This window comes from Lycorma delicatula, chromosome 8 (assembly GCF_047948215.1).
Source record: "Lycorma delicatula isolate Av1 chromosome 8, ASM4794821v1, whole genome shotgun sequence".
NCBI lineage: Eukaryota > Metazoa > Arthropoda > Insecta > Hemiptera > Fulgoridae > Lycorma > Lycorma delicatula.
Window position 1 is genome coordinate 141,575,301 of NC_134462.1, and position 23,201 is coordinate 141,598,501.

Consider the following 23,201-nt stretch of genomic DNA (forward strand, 5'->3'; position numbering starts at 1 on the left):
TTGTACTTCTGTTATATCCTCGGAAGGAAGGTTTACAAAGTCCTCTGCTCCTCGTTATTTTCAGACGTGCAGGGACTTCCTTAGTAAATGTCTTCTGTGAACTACGTTACTATCTTTTGTTGTTTTTTTACGGAAGTACGTTTGCTTGAATTTGTTAAATATTTACACTAAGTTGTTTATCTTGAATTACCTTTATTTAAAAAAGATTTCTTTTTATATTACCGCTCAGGATATATATATATATATATATATAAGTTATATGACAGAATAGATGAAGCATTGCATTCCATAAGCCTCATGTCTCGGCCTATCGCTAGATTCCAGAAAGTCCCACTGTGTGAAAGAATGCGATGCGGCTGCAGCCTTTCTCTCTTTATGTTAATCGTAATAATAATTAGTTCCGCTTAGACTTTCATAGTATAAAGTCCACGTACAGGGTTTGTTCGATTCGCATCTTATATTCAAGTTAGCGTGTACGCATAACTTACATAATTATATTGTACGATCGATATTTGAACGAATATTAAATGTATCGTATAATATTTAGCGTTATTAAAAAAATAAATTTTCTACAAAAAATGTTACATTGAAATTATTAAATTACTCGCTTTCAATTAATGCACCTTTCTCTTTCAAAAACCTAATGGAGTTAAATGTCATCTCTGTTTTAGTAGAGTACCTAAAGATTAGGAAGATGTTGAATATGAAAAATACTAACCGATTACTAATTACTACTAAGTTAATTTGTATGCTAAGTAGTAGCATACAAATTAAACTGCAGTGATTGCACTAAATACAACTTCGGGATGTACAAATACGGAATTTATAACGGTATGAAAGCACTTAAACAATATAAAATTTACAACCACACTAAATTGATAAAAGAAAAGAAAAAAAATTACACCAAGAAACAATATGTATATATAGGTTTTCTATATATAATATATATATATATATATATATATATATATATATATATATATAGATTATATTGTAAGTTTTTTACAAGCATGGCACCCACCGTTGGTATATAATATTATTTATATATAAATAAAATTAATTAAAATTCAACCTTACCAACAATTTGTCTGCGTTTTTAAAATATGCAGGTTTTATATATCTTCTTTATATATATATATATATATGTGCATTTATATAGAAGAAAACCTTTCTCTTGATATCTTAAGTGTTTACTAATCTTTTAATATTTAGTTGTCAATAATTTTTAAAAGGTAAAAACTAGGATTTTAATTAAGTGCCATTACCAGTTGCTTTATTTTTCTTTGTTTCTTTCTATCGGTTTTGTACCTTATTTATTTAATTATCTCTGTACATTGTGGTTAATTTATTATTTATGTATGCGTTTATGAACATGTCTTAATATAAAAATCAGGATTTAGATAGTTAAGTTTAAGTACGTGTCAGGAAATCTAGATAAAAAAGTTAAAATTTAAAAATATTGTTGCGGGTAGAAAATGTATTATTTAAACCTGGATGAATAAGAAACAAAAGTTTTGCCTATAAATCGCATAATAAATTATTTTTCTGGTAATTATAGAGCAGTTTATCCCCCGTTACCGTTTTGTGATACATTACTTTTTATAAGCGTTAATGATGATTATTAAAATTTACTTAATTTAAAATCTCTTCGATTTGTTTATTTATTTTTTTTATCGTAGTTATTTAACGATATAATGTATTAAGTAATATATCAGCAACAATATAAAAAAATGCTGATGTACAGGCGGGTGTTTATTTTTGAGCATGTTCTAAATGGATTCGTTAATTTTTCTTTCCAAAAATATAGTACTTTTTACTATATGTAATTTTCCCCTTTACAAGGAGTAAATTAAGACTTCTTTGGTTAAGGCAGCAGCTCTCCACTCTTCTTGCATATCAGGCTTTATCTTTAGCTCCCGGTAAGTATCAAAGTTCATATCATCCGTTACCCGTTTTATGAACTCCGACTGAGGCCTTCTACTGCAATTTCTCCCTTCTTTGTGCCGAAGATTGTGTCGAACCCTTCTTCTTTTTAATCGTTTCAAAAAGCTTCTCTCTTCATTAACGCTCTTAAGTACCACCTCGTTTGACACTTTTTCTATCCGACTTATCTTCATCGTCCTTCTGGAACGCCTAACTTTAAAAGCCAAAAGTCTCCTCTTTTCCTGTCCTCTAATCGTCTACGACTTGCTCCCGTACAACGCAATACTCCACAAAAATGTTCTCGGTAATTTTTTTGTCGACTTAAGGCCGATATTATTTGCTGTAAAAAGGGTTTTATTTATTTTAAAGGCATTCTTTGCCCGGTATATTCTGCACCGGACAAGTAATTAAGATTTTAACTCGCATAAATCGTATTTTATACCGATAATTTTTTTTTTTAATATTAAATTACAGCCGCGCAACAGTTTTTGCCTCTTATATTTTTTTACGATGCGATTCCCAAACTTTTTATTCTTCCGACTTTGTTGATTTTTCTAAAATTTATTAGCATTAATGCCACGCGTAATAGAAATCATTTTAGCCGATTTTAGGTTTTTATATCGATCTGTTTTTAAGGTATTACGAGATATAAATGAAAAGAGGTCAACACGCACATTTTTAAGCGCATTAAAACGTATAAGATTATTACAAATATTTAAAAATCTTTCACGACAATAAGTTAATCATTCAGAACGGCATGACATTACATCATTTGTCGGGGTTGCTAACATTTTTACAACAGACCCCTGCAGTAAATTTTCAAATTTCCATAATATCATTTAAACGGATTACTTTTGTAGCAGTGAATCTACATTTATTACATTAAAATATTTTATTTACTATTTAAAATAAAATTTACGTATTACTATACCAGATAAACAAATTATTCTACACTAATAATAACTTATTCGTTAAGTTAAACAATAAATGATAATTACCGATATTAAAGTAGCAAAAAGAATTACTAAATTATAAGATATAATAGTAATTTCAACAAAAAAAAGAAAAGAAATTAAAAAACAAGAATAAAATAATATTAGTCAAAATAGGCAAAAAAATCTTTGAGATTTCACTAATACATCAAAATTAAGAGAAGACAACCGACCGTAAAAAAATTAATAACGATTACAAAAAAATAAAACATAAATAAAGCGGAAGTATTTAAATATAAAAATTATCTCTTACAAAAGTTATCTTAGAACCGATCAAGAAATAATAAAAAGAAAAAGTCATATTTATCAAAACCGATTATTCATAGTCAAGTAATTTGAAACATAAGCGCATGAAGTTTAGAAACTTAATTTAAAACTTAAAACTTAATTTAACAGAAGTTTTAATGCCCTTATTATATTTTTAATTTTGTCTATTGGAGATCTGCATTCCTATTTATTACGTGAAAATAAACTCTTTTTTCAATAATTTAACGCTCTCATCAAGAACCTTCAAATACGAACCGTCTTTCCTTATAAATCTCACCAAAGCGTTCTAATCCCCTTCCGATCAAGTAAGAGAACGCTTAATTTTGTTTGGGTGTATTTTTCCTCACCCGCTTTCTTCTAACCCGATTTAAAACAACATACGCTCAAAAAAAATATTCTATTTCTTGCGATTGCCCGGATTTCACGATGGAAATATACGATTACATTTTTACGTGAACTATTGTTTAGCGACAACTGGACAGCACCGGTTCTAAATAACTCTTTCAAAAAACGTTCATCCTTTAAAAACACATTACCTCCCGGTTCTCAATCTTAGCGCTTATTTAAAGTATTGTTCTTTTAGCTGCTTTTGGCCAAACTTCAATGTTTCGTGATACTGCGAGTCAGGAAAAAAATTATAAAATAAATAGTCGTCAAAACATTATTCTAAAGTACCTGTCGAAACTAATTACTAAATTTTCTTCGGCCGAGTTTCCGGTAGCGTTTTGATAATTTATTAATAGCCATCATTAACGTAGATGTTGCTAACGGGCATTTGCCGAGAACAGATATTTATTCTTAAAAAACAACAATCTCCATCTCTGTTATCAAACAGCAGAAATGTTTTCACATAACTCAGCACAATATTTCACATGAAAGGACCTTATTGTGTTTCCGCTGTCGCTTTAAATAAATTTCCAAACCGTTTAAAAAATCTTCTCGCCAATTTATTTAAAATAAAAAGAAAAATTAAAGTACAGATGAATTTTTAAATAATACTAATTAAAACAAAACCCCTGAATTTTCGGTACCCCCGTTTGATGAACACATAAATATAAATTAAAATAATTTTCATTAATTATGAAAATTAATGAAAATTTGATATTCTGATTTGTTATTTGTTTTGTAACTACATTTTTGTTTTATTTTAATTTCACTTTCTTATTGTTATTATAATGCTGACTTTAACCGCTTCTATTTTTATGTTATAATTAATTGTGCGTTTTGTGATGCCGCTCTTATTAATATTTTACCCTTAAACCGTTCAGCAAATATAAATTCAGTTACATTTTTTATCCTTGGAGTAGCACATCTACCTGTTCCTGACGCGATATATATAATGTATCGATCAAAATGAAATTATTTATTATCTTCAAAAGGTCTATGAAAGAATACGTTACGTTATTTTCAATATAAATTGTTTAACGTTCAATAATTTTAGAGTTTTGTAACGATTCGTTGTCCTACCTTATTTTAAATTGTTTATGCGTGCACGTGCACTATAATCCAATTACTGTCGTGTTGGAGGATTAATAGGAGATGCCAGAGTGCAGATTTAGGTACGTCTGATCATCTCTTTGATACGTTTTTCTTTTTCTGGATTTCTTAAAGATGGCACACAATATCCGTTCCTTCTATTGTCTCACCGATAAATTTACCGACATACTTTGTTATAAATGAAACATTATTCTAATTTTTTTTAAGGACAGTTAAAATCGGTAGTATCCAATTCAATTGTTCATATTAATCGTCGCAGGAGATTTTTAAAAACGGTAAGATTGATAAACCGGCTTGTAAGGACGAGTAGAATTTATACGATACATTACAACTAAAATAAAATATTTTTCTCAGATACATCGCATCCTGTTAAACTTGATTTTGTTTCCTGATGTATTACTTAAGAGTAATTTAAGAGTTACTTACCGATTAGGCGTACGCTAACAAACATGTGAATTTGACAGGCTTTGATGTAATTAATTAACGGAAAGCCTTAATACCGGCCTTAAGTGAACTTGAAACTTACAACAAATTATGTTTTATTCGATCGGTGCGGTTCTGACTTCTTTATAGACAAGTCATCATCCCATCGCCACGTCTTTCTTTTCGATGAATGTTAACGAGGAGGAAAAGGAAAAAGCCATATGCGATATCTTTCTTGACATAGCGTACTTTTCTTAAGTTACCTAGGTTTTATAAAACACGTGCGGGCTAATAACAGCCCACACGTGTAAAACATCCCTTTAAATAAAGACCGTATATGCACGTTCAAACATATCGGCTTATTTATTAGTAATAATAAACTCTATTAAAATATCCTGACTGAAGAATACTTTATTTAAGGATCATCTATGAAAATATCCTGAATATAAAAACGATCGGGTTATGTATTTTACGCTATGAAAATTCATTAATGATGACGTCTAATGAATTTTCCTGAAATAATTTCATAGAAACGAGCGATAACAAAAATAAAATAGAAAGTGACAAATAAAAACGCTGAAAACTCAAGAAATATTGAAATCAAAAATATTAAAACTCAAGAATATTGAAAGCCGAATATCTAAAACGACCAAAAGAAAGAAAAATAAAAGCAACATGTTTCTTCACGCGGACCTCGTTCGGCTAAATTAAAATAAATGAATTAAAATAAAAATACGAGCTAAAGCAGCATTTATCACAGAATATACTACATTAATCGCTTTCTTTACAATTTTTACCTCAATCGTTCTAACGGCTGGGGCAAATGTAAAACACCTGAAGTACAAAGATATCAGTCAGAATTACTTTCTGTGAAGGTAATGATGCTCATTATACAAATAATTGTTCTGATGAACAGAATGAAGATGTCGCTTAATATCACCTGCGTTTTTGGTGAGGTTCACATGCTGATTTGTAACCGTATATTTGTTTAGCGAAGAAAGCAATGAAAAAACACTTATCCAACAACTTGCGTTAACGCGCCTGGAACGCTACGATTGTTTTTCTTACGACCAAATAAACATACGTCTTTAAAATGTCGATGCGACTGTAATTTTGAATCAAACAAATATTAACTAATAAACTCATCAGGGACTATCAAAAAAACTTCCTTATCAAGATAAAAAAAAATCGTTTTGATCGACGCTTTTAGTCGTGAAAAAGACTTCAATGTATTATACGTAAAAACAATTCACGTTGATCGACCAGACGACCTTCAATTTTTTTTCTTCAAAAGGTTAAAAAATATAGTTTTTCGATCAACCTCACGGCTATTTTTTTCGGATACTCAATCGTATTAAAAAACAAAGAAAATTAACTACAAAATTAAATAAAACTAACGAATAAATTTATTGTATAAAATAAGAACGAAATAAGGAGAGAAAATATTGCGTATTCTACCATGTAACGCTCTAGGCCGGCCAGTATAAAATAAACAGGAGGTCATTCGATTCATTAATTAAGTCGCTTATTCTTCGCTTAGTATATACGTCAATTTAAAATCGATACGATACATATTTGGACTTTGATTTAAAACAAAAACGATTTAATTAATAAATATTATACGGTTCTAAAATACGTTATACTCGTACGTATACCAAAATAAACGCACACCTGACTCGATAAACCGAGCCGTTAAGACTGTATTTTAATAATTAATGTACGCGTATGTTTAACAAAAATTAGAGCCCCCACTATCTTATCTACAGATAAGGTTAAAGAGACTTGTTTTAACTCGGCTTGAGTGTACGCAGCTCGAGTACAGTCAGCTTTCCAGTAGTTATGCTTGTTTCTCTGTTCTACTTGTCATGGCCGATGGCGGGAGAAACGTTACAATATTCGCTGGAATTTTTACTTTGGTAATTATAATAAATTAATTCGTTGTATTTAGAATCGTTAAACTATATTAGAATTATAGCCTTTAACTTTTGTGTTTTCAGTATCACAGAATTCGTAAATTAAGTGTCGAATCGCATCACTCCTGCAATAATTTAGTTAAAAATTATGCCATATTATTTATATCGCTTCTGTATTTATTCAGTGTATTGTTAGCCGTATAAATACGTATGATCATTAACAGGCGCATTTTAATCGTCAAGTAATTAAGCTTATTTAATTTTAAAGAACGATCGATAGATTATTTAACGTAAAGTATTTTTCAAGGGTTATAATTTTAATTTTATTTATAATTTTAACTAAAATATATCTGTACCGTTTTACATTTTTTAAATGAAACTAAAATAAATACGCATACGTAGAAAATATGTTTTAGAGTAATTTTTATTTTCTTATAACACAAAAATTATAAAGATTTTATTAACGTTACAATTTATACAGTCAGAGGTACGTGATATTTGTTAACAAAATATTTATTTATTATCATTATTATTATTTTTAGCGACCTTCACCGTCTGCAAAATATATTTGGTACTATTTCAGTCTGTAATTTAATACTTTTTAATATGTTCCCCTCCTTTTTCTAATAAAATAAAATTAAACGATTTTGTTTAAATAAAAAATTGAAACAGATACGGTATTTTCCAATACGGAAGTTAACGTTTTTAATTTCTAGTTGTGTAACTAAGTAATGTCCTAACGAGTTTCAAAGAAAAATTTACAATTTCATTTAAATCCGCGGAATCGTTCAAAAGTAGTAATTAATTAAATTAAACGGAAACAATTTAATTACCGGAATGGTAATTCGATATCAAATAACGATCTTGTTTTTATTAATAACCGATAACAAGGTATCATAATCGATTACGTCTTCTTTTATATGTAGAACACCGTTAAAATTTTATTTACGAATTTACTAACTTTTATTTATTACTTTTAATCCCCCGTATGTAGGTTTTTACATACGATCATAACATACTAGTAGATGTAAGAGGATAATTAATTATCGATAAAATAGCCAAATTTTACTTCCCCGGCTGTAGCGATATATGCTGCGTTATAGCAGCATATATCGCTACAGCGATAAAGTATGTAGACGGGTGAAACAAAATCTAAAAAAATTGGGTTTTTTAAGTTTTGTGTCTTAAGGAGACATTTAAAAAAATCTTAGCAAAAAAAAAATAGATTTAAATAAACCGTAAATAATCAGAAAAAAAATATTCCCGATGCTTCCAAGTTCAAAAAATCTATTTTTGTCTGACGGACAAATATGTCGGCTTATATTTGGACTAATCATTCTGTTCAAATTTGGTACACAGGTACTATCTTCGGTGGTGGTGGGGGGGGGGGGAAGAATGTATTACATTTTTGTTAAATTAGTAAAAAGAGGTGGGGATGTTTTGGCCGAAATACATCATATCTTTACAGGGGCACTTTACCAAAACATTTTATTACAAAAGCTGAACTTTTTTTTATTAAGATTACAAATTACCAAAAAATTGTACTTAATATTCACCCCTTCGCCAAAAAATTATGATACATATTTTTTTTTTTTTTAGCTATATCTTACTTAAGAAAAGACTTTAAGGGAGCTTTTACCGTTTATAATTTCTACATAGATAGGTCTTCAAATCGCTATTAAAATTGTTTGCCCGTCCGATTCTAAAGGTCTGTGATAAAAAATACTTTTATAATAAAAATATAATTAATTCTAAATTTAAATGCATCTCGCTACATACCCGCTGTACTTCAAATGTAAAAATCTTAATTTGTAGATAGTCCTTACTCTTTAGTATTTCTTGGAAAGAAAATTCGCCAAAAATGTTCACCTTCTTCAACAGTAAATTAAAACTTTGTTCGTTTATTATTACGGCTGTATCGTTGAATTTTTTTAAACGGATTTAAGAAGCTACTTTTTTAAATTTATTACCGCCGCTTAGGGATTATTTTCTTAAAAATTAATTTTACTGGAACGTTTCCTTATGAGCATAAGCGCTCCCAAAATGAAATAACGGATCGATAACTTGATCGGCGTAGCCGGAAAACATATAACGGTTTGAAGATTGACGTAGCAACACCCACTTATAGCTAAATATGACACTTATGGCGTAAATATGACGCACATTCGTTTGCTTCTTTTAAATTATTATTATCGTGCGAATAAATGTGGCCAACAACTACATAAAACAGCATTAATCTTTAAGTTTATTTTGACGTTTAACAACGACTAATGAATATCGCTATTATTTTTCGATAAGGGCAAGAAATTTGATGATTTATTGACCTACACATATATTTCTATAATACCTAATTTAAACTGCAGCGATTAAAATTTATCGTAAAAAATCATAATCGTTTTAACATTTATTAATTATTATCAACTTTTAATTTACAAACAGTATTAAAAGAAATATATATATATATATATATATATATATATATATATATATATATATATATATATATATATATATATATATATATATATTTTATGAATTATTATTATTATTATTATTATTAAATCAGGTGTAATTAAAGTCAAAAGTTTCTTTAGTCTTTATATATAGGAATACATATTCTATTACGAGAATTATGCTTATTATTGCGTTAAGCTTGTAAACAAATTCTATTTAATTTTTGTAACTTCACGGTTTTTTTTTATGTTCACTTAGTTATGTTATACGTACCGCTATCGTAAAAAGTAACCTCTAATACATTCTTTATGTTATTTTAATATTACGTAAAACCTCCAAGAAGGATGTTAACAAAATCTACCTTAAACAAAAACAATCGACTACGAAAAAACTATATATTACAGTTCATTGAACTTTATTAAATGCATCGTCGGTTATTAACAATAAAATTAAAAATATTTTTGTTATTAAAGAGGGGGAGGAAAAAACCATTTGATTTCTGTTACAGGTTGACCGTCACACTGTAAAATGCAACATTCCTAGACTGCTATACTTTGCTAAAAATATGCAACAGTGCTGCCATTTTTTTTTTAATTTCAATAAGCGCTTTGTTACTCTATTACTAATTTTTGATACTAATTTTACTTTACGACTTTACTTTTTGAAATATTCAAAAATAAAGTCGAGACATCAATTTGTGTCTCATAGCAACCGTGGATAACGAGACGCCACCGACTAATATCTCGGAATGTTTAACATATTTTAATCGAATTATAATATTTTTTACTTACTAACAACCGACTGTATTTATTTTTAATTTTACAACTTCAGAATTGTTTGAATCCTATTTTTATCGATTGTTGTACTTTCTTTTAACATTTTACAACTCATTTTCTTCTGTAAGAAAACCGCATTTTATTGATAACACAGATAAACATAATTTTTGTTTCCTAACATGCGATACGTGATTTTAATCTGTTTTTTATGCCGTAAACGAATACGAACTCAGAATCTTTCTATCGCCCACCGCTTTTGAAAAATTTTTAAATTTTAATAAAGGATTTTTTTCATTTTTCAACGTATAGTTAGCATTTTAAGATCCTATATTGTATTTTGATAGTTCATTTTTTATTATTTAATTTTGTTAACGTAATTTTTAAGCTATAAATAAACAATAATAGACAAAGAATTAAATCATATCGTAGTCGCGTACGACATCATATCTAGTATTGAAGAGGAAATGGAATACTAACATGCTAGCCGATTACTGTTGGGACATTAATTTGGGGTGTGCTTGAGGCGATTTATAAAAAAAAAAAGCATCGGCGAAATCATTCTAATACAGGTATGGCCATGCAAAATTATAAATTTTACATATTTTAACTCTATTTTCCCATAATTTTTATTTTTTTTGAAGCGTAATTTATTTAAAATTAAGGGCGATAGAAAAATTGTATTTACAGATCTGTAACGTACGCAAAAATGCAATTCAAGACATGATATCAGATTTAGAGAAACATCATTTTCTTTTATCTGTCAGTGGTAATTACACTTTGAATTGAGATTTTTAAAGTAAAATTTGAATCTAATATTTTTAAGAGCAGTTGATATTGAAATCTAATTAAACTTTGTCGGTTAACGACTAAAATTAGTTCACATTTTATTACGACACTTTTCAGTTATGTCTATTTTGCTTTAATATGGTGATTTTCAAAACAAATATTCTTTAATTTCAAATTTAAAGAAAAACTTCTGTGTTACATGCAACACAAAAATATACAGAATTTTATCTTTAAAATGACATGTAATTTGATAAAAAAAAAGAAAATTAAAAATAAACAGTAATATTGCATCTTAAGTGTAACATTACGCTGAGACATCGTTTGATTGCGATTGCGAAACTGAGTCGTCAAATGCCGCAGAGCAATAACGGATAACTGGCCGAGACATCATTTGATGTTTCGTGGCAGTCAACCTGATAAGGATATATAAACCCGAAGGTTTCAGAAATATTCCTGTAGGAATATTTAAACTGTAAAATGTTTAATATTGGAGGAGTGTTGACCCCCAAAAAACTATCTACCGCATCCCTTGGAGACACCGACCCAAACTTTTACCAAATCGCCCCGTATACGCGAGTCTCTAAAACGTTTCATCGAAAACGGTTTTTCCAGTCGATAGTTATTAAGCTTGAAACGCATCAACGCACGTTCATACGCGCGTACCCGATGGAGGGTATGTTCGTACGTTCATATGTACGTACAAACACTACCCTCCTTTCTTTGTTTTTTAGGGTTCCTGGGCCACGAAACGACGAGGAACACAAAAAATCGCGTATCCCATTTTTTAAATGATTATCGCAATTTCCTTTTTTCAGCATAGCCCTAGATCTACGCCAGGAAAGGAAAAGTAATTAGTAATTAATTTAAGCATCGATTAATATAACCGATTAATTTACAATAACTTTTTATCGAAACGATTAAAATTCGTTTTGAAATCGGAAATGAATAAATGCAACGGAAAACAAGAACACGTTTTGTAAATAAAGGTTTGTATCGGAAAAAATGTTAATTATCGTAAAAATAACTTATCGGTGCTCAAGAACGCTCGAAAGAAAGAAGAGAACATCAAACTCAAAGAACGAGAGAAGACTGCAAAGAAGGTGAAGATTGGAACGCCCAGAACCGAAAAGAAAAAACTTATCAAGCTCTTCCTTCATTTTCGTATCACAATGAAACAGTCTAATATAATAATTTAAAAAATTACAATTAAAACAACTAACAAAAAAAATTTATTTAATATATAAAACTAGATGATCGTTTCGAATGTTAAATCATCATCATCACCAGATTTGTGGAAATAATACACGTATTAAAAGATAAATATCTGAAAACGAACGATTAAATGATAAAATTAATATTTCTTATAACGTTCTGAATATAAGGTAATACGACTTTTTTTAATTTTATCATCATAATCTGTGTTCAAAAACACCTAAACCTTCACTAAGTGCGGTGGACAATCTGTCCTCAAAATTACTATTTTTGCGGTTATTCTAAAAATACTGTAAGAAATATTTATTTTATGACGTTTTGTTAGTACTATTATACCGACAAAACGGGCCTCACACAGACATGTCGTTAGTACCCTTAATTTCTCGACGTGGCGTCGCACGATTCCATTCTTCATCGGTTTTCATTCTTCGTGAGTTTCAAGTCGCTTCATCACTTAGTATAGTATTTACGGCCCGTCGCAGCGGAGAATTAAAGCGCTTTTTGGAAAACGGGAAAACCGGAGATTCGTATGACGATTATTTGAAAGGCTTAATCGCAAAGGAAATTAAAGAAGAGCTCGATACTACATCGGGAGACTCTTCTTCGTCAAATACTACAGCTAAACGCCGGGTCGTAGAGTTTAAAACCGGTTGAACACGCGCTAGCGATGAACCGCGCAGTGGACGCCCTTCTGAAATGAATACGCCTGAAACGATAGAAAAAGCGCGTAAAATTGTTCTTGCAGATCGACGAGAGACGGTGAACGAATTAGCAGTCTGTAGGCGTGTGATATGGACGCGTGTGCAATGTTTCGCGCGAACATTTGGACAGAACAAGCTGTGCGCCAGACGGGTGCTGTGTTTGCTCACGCCCGACCAAAAACGGTGCCGAAAAAACCTTTCAAGCGATCGTCTCGAACTCTTTCGGCGCAATCCAGACGAATTTTTACGTCATTTGTAACGGTCGAAGAAACCGATCCGGCTTCCAGTGACTATCACCCGCCTTGGAGGGAAGAGAATTTCAACCAAAAATGAAACTATTGCGGTCACACATAGTTATTTTAAGGAGTCGGATAAATCAACGTACCGGACCGGCACGGGCGCTCTTGTGGAACGCCGGGCTAAGCGTATCGAATCAAATGTACCAGAAAAACCTTTTCTTATTCGGCCCCGAAACTTTTCAACCCTTCCTCGTATTATATTTTTTATATTTTATATATAATACTTCCGCTGAATCTACTGACGGTGACAGTTTAACGATCGACTTCCAAACTGGGTTTTGATTTTAAGTAAACTTACGGTTAACAGTTTTTAAGCGTTTTCTTGTTTTCAGATTTATTTGAATAGCCGTTTAACACACCTCCTTTTACTTTCCTTTCATAGCTCTAGAGCTATGTTGTAAGAAGGAAAGTACGGCAGTCAGTCAAAAATAGGGTACGGGTTATTTCTTTTCCCGACGTTTTACGTCTCGGGGACCCGACAAAATAAAAACAAAATTGTGGGTAATATTAATACGTACCTACGAGTGTTGGCGAGTTTGAAACTTAGTAATTTTTGATGAAATTTTGTACACAGACTCCTGTATCTGAGGTAATTTGTAAGTCAAATTTACGGTATCGGCATCTGGAGGTGGGGTTTTTTTTAGGGTGGACTTTTTAAAAACTTTGCAAGTATAATCCCTCTTTATATTCAGCTCGGTACACGCAAGCGTGCTTATCTTAGCGGTTCAAATATAATTTATCCAAAATTTCCACCTTCCCAAAAACTGAAAACAAAAACTGTCTTTTTATTTATTGGATATTTTTTAACCGAAAGTTTTTGTGTCTTCCTAGGTATAGCAGTAGCGCTGCAAATGATCCCTAAAAAATACTTTGGGAACAATATTGGAGGTGGGGGAGTCGAATAAAGTTTAAAAATATAGATTTTTTTAATTTTTTGGTTTATTTAAATTTTAATAATAATATTACAAACTTTCATTGTAAATCAGCCACCACCGTCAAAAAAAATTACTGGTAAACTACATTGGTTGTATATTTTTGTGAATTTCTTGTAGTTTCTTCCATTTAACATAGTAAACGGAAAAAATACTTGGAAGGAGATTTTGGAGGTGGGAGTGCAGAAAAAATAAACAAATATAAATTTATTGAATTTTTCATGTTTTTTTGTTTCTTTAAAACTATAATGATAATTTTTCATCATAAATTACCCCCCACCACAAAAAATAAATATTAGGTAACTTTTTTACGTACAATGTTGTAAAGCGGTAACATTTGCATGTAAAACGTAACATTTGCATGTAAAACGTAACATTTGCATGTAAAACGTAACATTTGCATGTTACGTGCGAGAATTCCATCTTACTATTTAAAAAAGAATTTCCCCGAAATTCCCTTTCACCAAAAATCGGAAAAAGCTATGTTTTTATTTATTTCAAATATTTTAACCGCCATTTTTTTTGTCTTCATGGTCATAGTATTAGTGCAAGCGACCCAAAAATACTTTAGGAAAAATATTAGCGGTGGGGAAGCCGATAAAAAATTAAAAATATAGTTTTTTGAATTTTTTAAAACTTTTTTTGGTTTATTTTCACGAATCGCATTATTTCTCCTACATATAAAAGTAAATAACGAATTCCTGAAAGTACTAAACTTTGTTATCAGCTTTTTTTTAATATTCTTCACAAAAGGAGACGGTTTTTAATTCGACAATCTATTTCTTTTTGTATACCTGTTCAACTGTTAGTCTTCATCAAAGCTGATTTCAAGGTTTTTCCACTCTAGCGGTCCCGTTGTATGATGTCTCCGGATAATTTAAGCAGATGATTTTTTATAAACGTGTAAAATTACATTCCTACGTAAACTAAAACCGTTATCATCATCATCGCTTAATATTGCGTTGTTATATTATAATGATATATAAGTGGATATGATTTTGCTACTCCAAGTGTTTTTACGCGAAAATTCAAAAAAATTACCTGGAAAGCTTACGATAAAAAAACAATAGATATACCCGCATTAAAAAGAATCAATACCACTTTTTTCTACATATTCCTGTATTCCTGAGAGGTCTTGACTCGCATCAACCTTGTGCGTGAAAGCAGGATTAATATCGACTTATATAGATAGGTTATTACAGGTAACGGAATATTTGCATACCGTACACTGTCGTTAGGATTCCGGTTCAAAAGGACGAGTGAATTATGCGATCTAATAAAGCATTAGCTTTCACTAAAAACCGTCGTTTACATTCCATACAAATGCAAATTCGGGTGTCTGTCTGATTCTGAGTGGACCGTTTCGAAGACATTTTGCGGTAATTTAATTTACCACGGATAACGGAAAGGACAGTGCGGATACTCACACTACAGATTTTAGCGATTCGTTTTTACGCTTACGTCCTCGTTAAGTGATTTTACAAAGCTTCAGTCGAAGCTTTCACCGGGGTGACACTCGTTCTAGCCGATTAAAAATGTTTGATTCGCTATTCAAATTTGAACGTTAAATTAACTTTTAACATCTGCGAGTGAATTTCGGTCGATTTTACAGATTTCATCACTGGACACGTTTCAAGCAAGGCCGTATTTTCAAATAAACAGAAGACATTATAGTAATGGAGAATTTTTCAAACGGCTGATATTTTCTGTCAGGAGTTCCGATTTGAAGGTCAAACAGTTCAGTTTATTGCATATATAATGGCAACCGCCGTTGCTATTTGTCTCTATTATTATTGAACGACCTTCGTAAATCCTAAAGGAATTGAACAGATTTTGGAAAGCCTGCAATAGTCGGGTTGGTGGGGGTCGGGGTTCAATTAAGGAGTTAGTTAACCCAAATTTTGATAAAAAAAAAGAAATAATATTTTTTTTTCATTTATCGATTATTTAAAATCTGCTTTTTAATGCGATATAACTATTTTTTCCATATTTTTATTAAAAATAAAAAAATATTCTATAGATGAAATGTCTTCTTTTTAAACAAAAACTTGTAGATTTTTAAAAGTTTATTTCTTGGATTTCAATAGCGAGAAGCGGTTCATTTAGGATCGATTTGAAAGCTTATTTTACCTTCTTTTAGTAAATTTTTACTTCCTCGTACGAAGTAGTGTGATCCCGAAAAATTTCAGCTTTCAGATTTCAACAGAAATATACGTTTTGACCATCCCTAAATCCATTTTGACTAGTTTCAGCGTGACGTCTGTACGTACGTACGTATGTATCTCGCATAACTTAACACCGATTAGCCGTAGGATGTTGAAATTTTGGATTTAGGACTGTTGTAACATCTAATTGTGCACCTCCCCTTTTGACTGCAATCGTCTGGACCAAAAGCGTCCAAAAAGCCCCCCAAAAAAAATGGATTTTGGACTTTATTTTAACTGCAGTAATAAGCCTTCGTCGAGAGATTTTCAACAATATACCGTAAGCAGTACTTATTTTCATCGGTTCCAGAGTTATAACCAAATAAAATTTTAATTACTGAAATATTTGGGTCTTACAAGAGGAAGACACATCGGTTCGAATCCGACTTCATCTCCTGTTTCTTTTTAAATTTTTTTAATTTAATTTTAATTGATTTATTAATAATTATTACCTCTGATTGTAAAAAAACATAAATAATTCAATAGTAACAATAAAATTAAAAAAAAATGAAAACAATCAGAAGTTATAAACGAAATAAAATTTTATTTACTTTTAAAAATGTGTATATGTAATTTAATAGGCGTACAAGGAAGTCAAGTGGTGTTCACATCAGATTTTGTTTAAACGTAATCGTAGCCGAGTTAATAGAATAGTTATTTGTACGTGTCGTGCACTTTTGTTTACCGTGTAATATTTTGACAAATACTTTTGAAGTTTTCGATTTTTGGGTTTGTGATGTAAATTATTTACACTGTATCATTTATTACTGTTTTTTATTTCGCTTTGTGTAGTTATTTGGGTGCCGTTTTTAAAACGTTGCTCACATCTGATTGTAGTATTTATAAGTTATGTATTGATTATAGGTAAAGACATTTGTAATTCTTTTTTTTCAAAAAAAAGATTATTAAATTATAATATGAGACCGACAAAACAAAGTGAAAAAACAAAAAAAAATAAAAGAGGATGAAAATCAAAAATTCAAGTCGCGAACGAAAAACGTTCGGCAAGAAATCTAGTTGTTCCGGTAGCTCCTGAGATTCAAGATAAAGAACCAAAGGCCGTCCCTACTGATGTAAGTACAGGTGACATTAACGCAGAAAATGTTAGTCTACGTCTGCCTGATTTTCATAAAACAGAACGTTCTGAAATTCACGTTGTTGGACCTGAACCTATCGATTAATTACGTACTAAAAATGTTTATTACTTTTCGAAAATTTTTTCAACGATTTTAAAAAGCTAGAAACGTTATCGCTAAACCGATGAATTTTTTTTAGATCGTCCATAAATTCTTGATCTACTTTGTGTAGAGAGCTTGTCTTGAAATAATTCACACGAAATTACATAAAAAATAAAATATTAAGGAAACGTTATCGTTTTTGTAATTTTCAGAAAGACGTTTTTCTGACAGCGAAAACCGGCAAACAAAAGCAGTCTCTACACAACAGAAAGCAACACTTTTATTTCGGTTAAAGAATTAGGTTTCTAGGATAAATCGTATCTGAGATAAAGCGTTTCTTGTAAACGACGATTACTTACTCCCACCCTCAATGTTAGCGGTTGTAAATCAAATATCACTAAGATATTCTGTAACGTAATTTCCATTTAGATACTAGTTTACCTTCAGACCAGAACAGCGAAAGAATCCCGAAAATCAAAAGAAAAAGAAGATACGGGTTGACTACCCTCTTAATCACATATCTCAGGAACGCTCGGCCTGAGTCTGTGCAAGACTACACCTCGTTTACGTGTCATATATCATCCTCATCTCATCGGGCGTTGGCGGAGGGGGGTTTACTTATTGTTCACTAGTTGAACATATTGCAACGCACACGTAGGAAAGAAGATATTTCTTAGAAGAAAATAAAAAGAACTGTCCGTTTTTATGAAATGCGATAAAAAAACAAACGAATAGTTCACGAGAAAACAATCAGATGAATCAAGGATAGAATGAAAAGAGAAAATAATCTTTAACACTCTTTTTTATTAAAAATGAGAAAATAAATAGCGTAATAAAAAAAAAAAAATATTATGACAGATGCGGGAATTTTCATTTGTTTAATTTAAATATTACCTTTAACTATTACAATCACTACTTCAAATAAAGAGGTTGAAATTTAACGATTACTGATTATTTCATCTGTTTTGACACATTTCTTTAATAATAGTTTTTATTCCGTTTAATCTTTCTTATCGTTTGATAATTGCGACGTAATTGTTATTCTTTATTGTATTAATAATTTAATATTGTAGGGTAACGCCTGTACATTAAAAAAATCTATTCGTTTTGAAGTATTATCTTTACAGCCGCCAACACAAATATACCCGTGAACGCACGCAAATTCACGTAACCTTAGTAAATGTTTTTTTTCTTCGATTACGGTACAGTACATGTAACGTGTAATGGTCTATTTGCTTGCCTCAATTTTCATCTATTTCTTCTTTGTTATTAGCAAAAACTTTTTTTAAGGTTAGAATATAATTATCCAGAGCGATGAACTACTGTACTTTTTATATTACTTGATAAGTAAAAATAAAAAATAGATTACCGATACAAAAATGTTAAATATCGATACGCAAAGAGACAGCTAAATGTATATATCTATATTATTAATATCTTAGATATCTGAAAAAAAAAAAAAATAGACGACGAGTGTTATACCTTAGTAACCGTAAAAGTAAGAGTTTACGTAAAATTATAATAAAATATTAAGTAACACGGCATATTTTTAAAGTTTTCACAAAATATTGTGTAGGATAGCGTATGTTAAAATACAACAGATAATTGACAGCGACCTAAGTCGGTAGGTAAAGGAATTGTTATGACCGATTCTAATTTTTATAAAAACTTAAATGTTGAAAATAAATAAGTGGAAAGTTCAATTTTGCAAACGCTCTCTCTCATTCGTTCGGTAATTAAATCTTACAAATTTGCAGGTAGATTTGTTATAGGTTTTAGTAGTTAATCGATTCAAGTTTAAAAATAAGTTTAGTTTAGCTTCGATTAAAACTAGAGAAAAAAGTCATAAGCCTGGAAATTCGAGGAGGACGATCGAAATGTAAAATATACAGTAGAAATTCGATATTGTTTCTAATAATAGTTATTTTCATTTAGGTATACTTTTTATTTTCATCGATTTTCTTTCAACATTTATATAAAGAAAAAATTAGATCGCCCGACGTTCAGGACTATTCGACGTCGATTAAATACGGATTCGGCAGCGACGAGTTTGCTCGACCGGAAGATATACATCAAAAGACTGTCGGTTGCATTTCTCTACGATTGCGGAATGAACTCGATTTAGGGGCTTTGCTTACGCGAGATCGATTACGGAATCCCGTTTGCGTAGTGAAAATAGTCTAGCGGTCGCGTTGCTGTTTCGATATCTGTTACCCGATGTTTGGTGTTTATCGCCTAATTACTCACGAACACTTACTTCTATTTTAGACGATAATAACTGTTATAATACGATCGATGCGATCATAAAGAAACGTCGAAAATAAAAGTTTATTTTCCAATTTAGCTCAAGATGTTTTTACACACTTTTCGAAGAAACGTACGGTATTACCTTTAGTCGCACGGTCGGATTGGGGTAGTGAAAACGAATTTTCTTTACGTTTTGAGGTATTAGGATTAGGAAAATACCATTACCGTATAAAATTTTGCGACTCGAAATTCTTCAAAACTACTATATCGAATTCATAGAAATTCGGATGCGCTCTAGTAATGTATCTGAAGTTGTGCGTCTAAATATTTGATGAATATCGGTCGAGTCGTTCTTGAGTTACGCTCAATTTAAGGTCGACAACAGACACGACCTCGATTTGAGGTTACGTTGACTTTGTATCGGTGTATTTTTCATACGCGCTTATGCAGTGAGACAGCGGTGAACGCGTTTAAAATTAACGCTCGTATGTAGAGTCTATTCGTTAATCGGACGTATGTAGTGCGTTGTACTCTGAAAATTAGAGTTTCTGATTGCGAAATAATGACAACTCGGAAGCGAAAAGTCGGTCTTCGTGCGCAGAACTGCAAAAGAGTTTGTTTATTATTAGAAATACTTACGCGTACAAATAGTTTCGTTCTTACTAAATATTACAGTAATACGACTCTATCTAACAAAAACAGGAAAAAATATTTTAGAATAAATGTAAACTGTATAATTTCAATTCAACTTCGTTTTTATTAGGCTTTAATCTAGATTGAAAGATTTGAAAAAAATTTCTTTTCTACCGGTCATTTTTTTTCTTCTAAAATATTATTCACTAGCGACCCTCATCGTGTCTTCGCCCGCGTTATATGCGTATAGAACTTCGAAAATCAGTTTTATTTAGTAATTATGTACGGACTATCGCTCTCAGAGTTATCGATATTCACCACAAATTACTGGATAAATTAAAACGTTCAGGTGACGATGTTTTTGTTCCGATAATTAAATTTTTAACGAAATCAGGAGGATATTGAAGTTATTCAGAAAGTACTTTGCCCCCGGCATAGCAAAGTCCAGGAATTTCATAATTGCATTTCTGGCATTTCAACTGTTACGTATTTTAATCTTGTGTCCTATTAGAATTTTTTTTTCAATTTCAGATCGATAATCAAATGCTGACCTAATAAGTTTCTCGAAGGTCGAACTCGAGTTCGCGCCGAACGTATACGCGGCTCTTCAAGTCTTTAAGAAAATTCTGGCGTATATTTACGTTGTCTGCAATCATAAATTCTAGTAGCCATAGAAGTTCTTCTTCCTATCTGTGACCTCGCCGACCTAGGGTTATAAAATATTATTACGAAATCGGAAGTCGATTATTTATACGGCTTACCCTGATAGAACTTCTTGCTTCAAGATATAAAAACCTACAGATTGCTACTTTGTTCACGCGAGGAGTTCACAACCGTCTGAAGAAATCGATATTGTCGTAGACAATGACAATCGATACAGACAGTATCTATCGATTAAGATGACGTGATTAAATTTAGGAAAAGAAGGACGGTTATTTGTTTATACATTTTTTTTTACCTGTGATATATATATATATATATATATATATATATAACGCTAAATTCGGTGAAATTTGAATTGCGATAAACATTCCGGGATTCATAAGAAAGCTACAGTTGAAATTTCGTAACGATTGGTTTTATAGTTTTCGGGGGTTATCGGGAACAAACGAAAAAACATGTCTATTTAGTAGTAGAGATTAAGGGAATCCAAAAAGTTTAATTAAATTTAAAATGAATTTTGATTAATTTTATTAAAAATGCGTTTAATATTGATGCAACCGTATTTCTTATTGTTTTCACGGTTAATCTCTTCTAGAAGAATATTAGAAGATTTGTGAAAATATTTAACCGTAAGACGAAAGCTACATAAGTTGTACCAAACAGCAATTTTTCAAGGATATTTCTTAAATTAGAACGACTTTGCAGTATACAAAAATAAGCTGTCTCTTATTTTTTGTTGCAAATATTTACATATATATATATGTATATATGTATATATGTATAATGATTTTTAATAATTTAAAAATTCCATAATTTTATTCTCAGAATCTACTAAATAATCATTCATTCCTAAAGAAAAAAAAATTATTTGTATCAAATTAGTAGAATTATTTTCACCATATCTAATTTTCCAACCGATTAATTTGAAATAAAATTTTAGAAATTTGTTTAAAACAAAAGTGAAACAATATTAATCTGTCGGTGTGTTTTTTAATAAACGAATTGCGTAACGTAAATTTTCCGCATACTTATTTAATGTGTACTTGAACTCGTAATCAATTATTTAACTATTCAAGCCTTTAACATTGTTTATTTTTTTGCGAACAAATTTTATTCGTTTATTATCTTCGCATAGTTTTATATAAATTTCATCCCTGTTATGGCATCGTAGTTTTAGAGCTACGATGCAAGAATAAATTACGGTAATCGATCAAAAAATTATTTACGGTACTTTTTTTTGTATTTCTGGACGTTTGAAGAGTCAGGGACCCCAAAGAATAAAACAGACTGGGGGATAATGTTCGTACGTACGTACGTTTGTACGCGCGTTGCCGTATAACTTCTGACCGGATTAACTGATTTTTATTAAAGTTTTGCAGAAACTCGTGTACGTAGGGAAATTTGTCGGTAAAAGTTTGGGTCAGTATCCCCAAGCGGTGGGGTAGATAGTTTTATTGGGGTCGATTTTCTTAAAAGTTTGCAAATAAAAAACTCCACTTAATATTAAGTTCAGTACATGCGTAAGCGTGCACGCTTATCTTACCATTTTTTTAAAAATTGCCCCAAAATTCCCCCTTGCTCAAAAACCGAGAAAGCTATCCTTTTATTTACGGTATAATTTTTAACCGATTTTATATGTCTTCCTACGCATAGTACTTTTGCAAGCGACCCAAAAAACTTTAGGTAATATTGAGGGCAGGGAAGCCGATCAAAGTTTAAAAATATCAATTTTTTTAATTATTAAACCACCTGGACCGCCGGTATGTATTGCTTCAGAGGACGAGATGAATGATTTGCAGCGTGCGTGAAAATGACACGCCTGACCGGGATTCGAACCCGGGACGTCCGGATCAAAGGCCGAAACGCTACCATTCGCGCCACGGAGGCCGGTAACACCCGTCTAGTGTACGGGTGTTAGTACATACGAAAAACACCCCCCCTTTATTTTTAGTAGGGATCCAAGAGTCAAGAAATGCTAAAAGCGCACACCCAATTTTTTACTGATTACCGTACTTTCCTTTTTGCAGCGAGCTCTAGAGCTATCGTGCCACGAAAGTAATCATTAAATCTACCGCGTCACATGGTAATAAGAGAAAAAAGA

General features: G+C 31.1%; 2 protein-coding genes across 7 annotated transcripts in view; one reads left to right on the top strand and one right to left on the bottom strand.

The window, feature by feature from the left end:
• Positions 1 to 23,201, bottom strand: part of LOC142328996 (uncharacterized) — a 123,356-nt gene that overhangs the window by 46,703 nt on the left and 53,452 nt on the right. For 2 of the 4 annotated variants that reach the window (XM_075373229.1, XM_075373228.1), the window contains exon 1: positions 8,795 to 9,150. The exons of the other annotated variants lie outside the window; for them this stretch is intronic. The gene's annotated coding sequence lies outside the window, so the exon portion shown is untranslated. Of the gene's footprint in view, positions 1 to 8,794; positions 9,151 to 23,201 lie in introns of those variants that run through there. 4 annotated transcript variants of the gene reach the window in all.
• LOC142328994 (uncharacterized) overlaps positions 1 to 23,201 on the top strand; it is a 96,261-nt gene that overhangs the window by 27,802 nt on the left and 45,258 nt on the right. For 2 of the 3 annotated variants that reach the window (XM_075373224.1, XM_075373226.1), the window contains exon 1: positions 6,865 to 7,018. The exons of the other annotated variant lie outside the window; for it this stretch is intronic. In XM_075373224.1, the coding sequence (XP_075229339.1) occupies positions 6,968 to 7,018 (51 nt within the window). In that variant the 5' untranslated portion in view covers positions 6,865 to 6,967. Of the gene's footprint in view, positions 1 to 6,864; positions 7,019 to 23,201 lie in introns of those variants that run through there. 3 annotated transcript variants of the gene reach the window in all.